Genomic DNA, 6969 nt, shown 5'->3' on the forward strand with positions numbered 1-6969 from the left:
GTCCAAAAACATGTTTTTCACTAAGGCTTGCTACATGCCAAATTTCAGCTCTCTACGATGTCGGAAACCTACCGTTTGAATCAAGCTTAAATGCCTAGGCAATCGTTGATTTTTACCATAAATGGCCATAATAAAAAACTGTCCTTCTTAAGATCTAAAAGGATTTAGATTAAAAGTGACCCAATTTTTGAACACTACTCATCAAGAGCTATTATAACTTGTCATACTTTAAAGACCATTCTAACTTTAATTTTTCTTTGAAATTCGATGACGTCGTAGGCTGTCACGTGATAATTTTTTTATAAAGAAAAATAACAACTTCTTTGGAAAATCATATGCAGGTTGTTGATGAACACAAAAATTGTCTTATTATAATCAATATGCTTGTCAAAAAAACAAGAAAATTGATTGGGTGGGTGATAGCGGCTGACGTTTGAAAAATTGAGAAAGTGACCTTTATTGGACCGACATTCAATATCTCAACCAAACTTCTACCACCAAAAGACCCTACAAGAGAGTTTTCAACATTTGGGACTTGGACGGTGGTGAAAAAAGGTCTCCTGTAAAGCGGCATACACCTTACCTCTTTTCGCCTGAGTACCCCACCCTGACCAATAAGAGGGAGTAGCCCTCACACATTGTTATCTAAACTTCCTATCAACGAACACTTGACCGTTCCGCCTATAGGGCATTATTCAAAGAATCAATGACAATAAAAGTATTGAAGAGATCAGTTCTAGAAAAGCTAGAAAGCGTATTACTTTCTTTCAAGTCAATTAAATTGATAAATACCTAATTTGTTATCTCTCTAATATAATGTTTTATAAACTTTAAAGTAATATTATATATATTTTAAATACTATATAAATAAAATGAATGCACTTGTGGGTTTTTTATACAAAAAATCTAACAACTAAAAAAATGTATTGATATTAAAGAATCTAGGGAGCGAAACGTAAAAATCTACGTAAGGGCCGTCCACATAATACGTACGCACTAAAATGTCAAAAATCGAGTACCCCTCCCCCCTGTACGCAAGCATACGCAAATGCCAGTACCCCCTTTGGTAAGTACATCTTTTTTTATAAGCATAACGCTTATAAGCATACGAAGGCTCAGATTTGCAGAATTCCTAAGCATAGCATGAGCATATATGTCAGCCTGAAATAATTTTCAAGTTTTCATTTTTTATCTGTTTAAAAAGGTTTGGTAGAGGTCAAGTAAAAAAAAAAGACGTTCCACGGCTAGCTACATTCCACTACTTCCAAAATCTGAACAAAATTTCTGAAATTGCACTAAAACTTGGCTCGAGGTGAATTATAAGCATAATTCATAAGCATATAATAAGCATAAGCTATGCCTGGATGCTTTGAAAGCTTAAGCGTACACGAGCCTGACCAAGGGGCATACACTTGCTTATAAAAAAAAGCAAGTGATACTTTTATGAACCTACCTGGTTATGCATTTAACATATTTATGGTAGTTGATATCTACGTGACGTGACCATTAAACAATCATTCAGAACACAAATAGTGACGATCTATTTTTAATAAGTCGTTTGTTTCTTATTAAAAAAACGTTTAGAAACCAAAATTTCATGCTCTTGAAATATTCTTTCATATTCAAGACTTCGTGAGCAAAAAAAAAATCTATCTCATTAAAAAATTGAGTAATTCGGCTAAGAACATTGATGTATGCTTATTAATAGTGATTCTTATAGATAAAGATGCGTTTTTTGAGCCGAAAAATTCTTTCTTTACAAAAATCTGCTTCAGCCATCTTTTACCCGTTTTTTAGCCGTTTTTTTTGCCCAAATTTGCCCAATAACATTTTTATTTGAAAATCGGACTCCGTCACATTCGAAGGTTTATAGTTATATGCATCTTTGTGCAAAATATCATAAAGAATTTAAAAGCCAATCTCGAGAAAAGCTAATACCTAAGTAATTGATAATGTGCTTGTAAAAAATATCTAATTTGGCCAGTTTTTCTATAAGAATACGCTAAGCAACTAAAATTTCCTGTCTTAAACACACATATTCTTCAAAAGTAAGCCCTCATGAGCAAAAAAAACATCTATCTCATAAAAAAATTGAGTAATTTGACTAAGAACATTGATGTATGCTTATTAATAGTAATTCTTATAGATAAACATGCGTTTTTTTGAGCCAACAATTCTTTTTTGCAAAATTCTGCATGAGCCATCTTTTACCTATGATGGTACCCTACTTTCATGCAAAAAATAAAAAAAACCCGTTTTTTAGCCGTTTTTTGGCCCAAATTTGCCCAAAATTTTTTTTTTTCGAAAATCGGGCTCCGTCACATTTTGGCTACCACCATTTTACACCTTTGTACCAAAAATCAAAAGATTCCTATGATTCAATCCTGAGAAAAGTTGGTAACAGACGAACGAACGGACGGACGAACAAACACAGGTTAATTTATAGGACCTCCACCGGGGTAGGTCCAAAAACATGTACGTACTTTTTCATTCACCACCCCCCCCTCGGTTGAAGAAATTTCGAATTCAAATCGTCTGGTTCGGACCTTTGTTTCATACATGAAACTTAATTTTTTTCAAGAGACTTTTTCTTTTCTTTCATGCGTATACCAAGCGTAAAAGTCGACAAAAAAACCCAGCGAAAAAGGGCTATGAAAATTTTTTTTCTGCGTACGTACATTTTCCTTTGACCCCTCCCCTCCCCCTGTACACAAGCATACGCTTTTGAGAAGACTCCCCCTCTCCCCCTTAGTGCGTACGTACTATGTGGACGGCCCCTAACCTTAATAAATGAATTTTTAAGTCGAATAAGCATCGGCAAATAATAACGTAGCTCAGAATAGACCAAAATAGTTTTGATTTTTATATGCAAACTACCTATGGCCTAACATGTTTGTACTGAAATAATTTGGTTTTGGTGTGTAAAGCTTCAAGAATTTAGAGGAAAGCTGAATATGACATATAACATTTATAGTAACTGGCTAGTTTTTGAGCAGTTTTGCTTTAGATCAATTAAATTCCTAGGCTACGGACACACGTTTAGTGTCACAAACATTCCTTAATCTCGCTACTATGTAATTTGATCATCCCAAAAGTTCAGAAATTCGATACAGCAATGGCGTAAGTATCCAAGTGATGGCACCAAATTGCCACGCTTTGGCATAGTAATACCGCCCTGTTTCAGTAGCTAAAGTGACGCCCAGTAAAGCAGAATAGAAAAAGGCATACGGATATACTTGGTGTTGCTTCAAAGGAACTTCTCGCTGTTCACCGGGGAACGTCCCACCAGATTGAAGGTTGTAAAAATGGTCCAGCAGCCTATGGTATAGAAAGATATCAAAACAAATTCTTTTTTTATTTGAAGAGTTCCAGTTACAGATCTTTAGTAAACTTACGCATGATTTTAAATGATTTGCATTTGGAAACTTTTTAAAATAACAGTTTATACCTGTCTTTTTCCTTGAAGGTATCATAGAGCCATTTTTTCCTTTGTTCCGCACTCTGAAAGAAAAACGAGAAAAATGATTTACATTTTTTTTGGGATATAATCTCAAGTCCATTTTGCTTTCGAATTTGATAACGTTGATGAAAGACAGATTAAACAAATTGATTTTGACTAGAAGTATAATTAGAATTAAATAAAACTTTAAGATTTTAAAATTTTCTAAGCACACTTACTCCGTCTATTTGTTTTGCTGGTATTCTTCGAAAATGCATGTGAACTTCCCTCCCAAAAATTGACACAAACTCTAAGATATTAAACCAATGAACAGTTACATACAGAATAATTTAAGAATTGATAAAGATTACAAAGGGCGAGATTTTATGCCCGCAACCTCGAAATTTCATCAAAGTTAAAATATTTCGTTCTTGAAACGCTAATTTCACTGAAACTTAATTTGACTCAGGTAAGTGAGTCAAGTTTGAGCCTTAAAACTGTTTCGAAAGCTTGTAATATTTTGATTTCAAAAAATTCAAACATAAAATGTATTTTAACGGCAAAAATTGCCAGAAAAAACGGAATCCTTGAGTCTCCTTAGCTTAGTCTTTTTGCAAGAAACAGACCCATTTTAAAAGATTTTCAGCAAAAGCCCCACATAAGGGAAAATTGGAGCCTTTAAAAACATGCGAAGTCTATTTTTCTACGAATAAAAATATTGAATCATATCTATTTACCATTTAATAGGGAGTTTTATTTGGTTTTCAAAATAAATGTAGGGTCGTGCAGCAAAAGGGATTGCTGAGCCGAGCATTATTGATATTTTACCTAGCAAACTAGGTCCAAGTTGTTTCGACTTCAAAGGTAACCATGGGATTTTAAAAGCGATTGTTAAATCGTACACTGCGTCCAAGTCCCCCAAGTACTCGAGTGATAACTTAAACAGAAAAAAATGAATCATAAAACAGTTTTTCTGCATTAATAAGAATTGTTAAAAAGATATACATCTGCATTAAAAGTTTTGAGAAATCTCGAAATACTAAAGACAAGTACAACAAATCTTTGCAGTGGCAGAAGTAGTTTATATATAATTTAAAAGGAAACCCTTTTTGTACAGTGATACAATTTCAACTTACCTCAAAGGCTTTAGTTCTAGGAAATAGTACATTTTGAAATGGTTCATAACCTGAAAGAAATGTTGTAACAAATTACTTTGTATAGATTTCTATACAAGGATCAAGATGTCCTGAAGATATTTTGAAATATTGTTGAAAATGGTTTCTTTTTTAATCAATAAAACCCTTACCTGCAGCTAGTGCAGCTTGTTCGCTCTTTTCAATCAAAGCTTTCTTCTTTGAAGTATATCGAGTACCCTCAGGAAATATCACAATCCAATACTAAAAGACAAAGGACCAAAGATTACGATCGTAGAGTTTGAGATGCCAAAAGTCCAACAAATCTCATGTTTAATTCAAACCATCAATAGTTATTTTTCAAAGCCCTTGGACCTCATATAGAACTATTTTTATTAAATTTTCAGCATATTTACCCCTCTTACTCTGTCATCATGGAATCGTATCCATCTCCTTTAATGAGAAAAATAAAGAAAAGTTAATGATTCCATGCAGTTCCAAATTTCTTTTGCTAAAGATCTTACTTGGAATTGACTAAAATTCGACAAACCTTCTCAGCTCTGTGTCTTGTTTTCCATCACGTCGAACAAATATGCAACCGTGCTAAAGGAAATAGACGTAACTCAATAACATAAAAGAATTTTTTTCAAGAAGAATGAAGATGTGGCCTGGAGAGGTATAGATAGATCTTGCTTAGAAAACTAGAATATGTCATTAAAAAGAAAGAATATCAAACTTAGCAACTAAAAGTTATAAGAATAATTTTACTGTAGGGAACAAATTCTTAAGATAAAAACATACCTGCATGAAATAAGGACCAAAGAAAGGTAAATATTTCAGCAGTTCTTTCATTACATATCTGATTTGACCAATTGAGTTCTGACGAATACCAACAAAATTTGCCAAAGACCAATCAACTAAAATTCAAAAGAAAAATAGAAAAGACTTATTAAGCCTTGAACTAATCTATACAAACCTTCTTTTTATACAAAAAATTGATTTAAAAAAAATAGTACTTATTTTTGTTAAACTGTATTCCCTTATAGAGTAAAGTGAAAATATTAAGCATATTTTCAAAATTCTGAATCAAATTACTTGCAGATTGATGGTTGCAGATATATAAAACATTCTCAGTAGTGTCTGTAGGAAGATCTTCGCCATAAAAGTATACCTGCAAAAGAAATTGAATGTGTTGAACGGTGAAAAAGAATGCGGCTATTATATTTTGATTTTCCCCGACAATATTACAAAAGAAATTGAATTATTACTTACATTAAACACTTACTTTAGCTGTTATGATATACCTTATTACACAAATATTACTAGTCATTTTATTAACACGAATTGAAAAATTTTGTGTTAATAAAAACCCCCTTAATTAAAACCAGCCGCTGTCTCCTTAAAAACGCAGAAAAATTTGTGTTAATTTCAGATTGTGTCATATTCAAGGCCGTTAAATACTTTCCTAGTAATATTTGTGTAATAAGGTAAATAATTTCTATCAAGGGAGATTCATTCTTCATTTTGACATCAAAGATATAGGGTTAATAATAATGTAATGTATTCTCTACTTAAAATTAAATAAAAACAATAATAGTTTGAACTTATTCAACAATCATCTTCAATTCAAATTTCTTTTTTCATTCAGGATTTTGAAACTCTTTCACCAATATTGTATCTCTTGGTTTTATTTAGTTTTGAAAACTTGAAAATTTAGTCTTGTTTTGAATCTTTGAAATCTACTTACCTTTGTTCCAGTGTAGGTCTCAAAAAAGTAAGTTACTAATGATTGATAACTGTGATACATCATGTGATCAATCTTCTCATAAGTGTCTTGTGGTAAAGCAAATTTCATCAGTCGTAGGCATGTGCTACTGATGTAATAGTGGGGTGTGACACCAAATATGACAAAAGGTGGTAGAAGAGATCTTGCAGATGCAAGTGGCATTAGAAGTGTAGTCATTTTTCCTTTCTTATAATTTTTAGACAATTATATTGTTCAATCTGAAATTATAAATGAAATTGCACTATGAGTGAAGGTAGAGAGTCTAGATATATCTTTTTTTGAAAAAAGAAGACATTGAATTGGGCTCTGTTGGGCTTTACCAGAAAAAATTTGAATATTGGGGGGGGTATGAGGATACAACGATTTTCAGCAATTTACCCCCGGACACTGCAGGACAAAGTGACTTTTGGCCCCCCGGACAACGGGTTTTACCCCCCCCCCCCGGACAAGCATCAGTTGACCCCCCGGACAACCCAAATTACCCCTGGACAGAGCAAATTTACCGCCCAAATTTTGATGATTTTTCGCTACCCCCGGACAATATATCCTCCATACCCCATGTACGGACATTTTCTGGAAGAGCCCTTTGTTTTATTTTTGTAAATAGCTTG

The 6969-nt window shown here is 33.1% G+C and overlaps 1 protein-coding gene across 1 annotated transcript; it reads right to left on the reverse strand.

Moving 5' to 3' along the window:
- Positions 1-3654: 3654 nt before the first annotated feature.
- On the reverse strand, positions 3655-6595 carry LOC136808142 (1-acyl-sn-glycerol-3-phosphate acyltransferase epsilon-like). The gene is made up of 9 exons (XM_067064684.1): positions 6320-6595; positions 5668-5743; positions 5374-5489; positions 5123-5175; positions 4989-5025; positions 4746-4836; positions 4576-4625; positions 4268-4376; positions 3655-3749 (listed from the first exon to the last, which is right to left on the reverse strand). The coding sequence occupies exons 1-9, from the start codon at positions 6533-6535 to the stop codon at positions 3655-3657; spliced, it is 843 nt and encodes a 280-aa protein (XP_066920785.1). The 5' UTR covers positions 6536-6595.
- Between the last annotated feature and the right edge of the window lie 374 nt (positions 6596-6969).

The sequence above is a fragment of the Clytia hemisphaerica genome, unplaced genomic scaffold (assembly GCF_902728285.1).
Source record: "Clytia hemisphaerica strain Z4C2 unplaced genomic scaffold, Clytia hemisphaerica genome assembly, whole genome shotgun sequence".
Taxonomy (NCBI): Eukaryota; Metazoa; Cnidaria; class Hydrozoa; order Leptothecata; family Clytiidae; genus Clytia; species Clytia hemisphaerica.

Excerpts from the sequence above, each read along its gene's own strand:
- LOC136808142 (XM_067064684.1), bottom strand. The coding sequence starts at position 6,535 with ATGACTACACTTCTAATGCCACTTGCATCTGCAAGATCTCTTCTACCA. Across the intron at positions 5,490-5,667 it reads CTGCAACCATCAATCTGCAA|TTGATTGGTCTTTGGCAAAT; the intron begins GTAATTTGATTC and ends TTTGAATTTTAG. Across the intron at positions 4,837-4,988 it reads ATGATGACAGAGTAAGAGGG|TATTGGATTGTGATATTTCC; the intron begins GTAAATATGCTG and ends TTTGTCTTTTAG.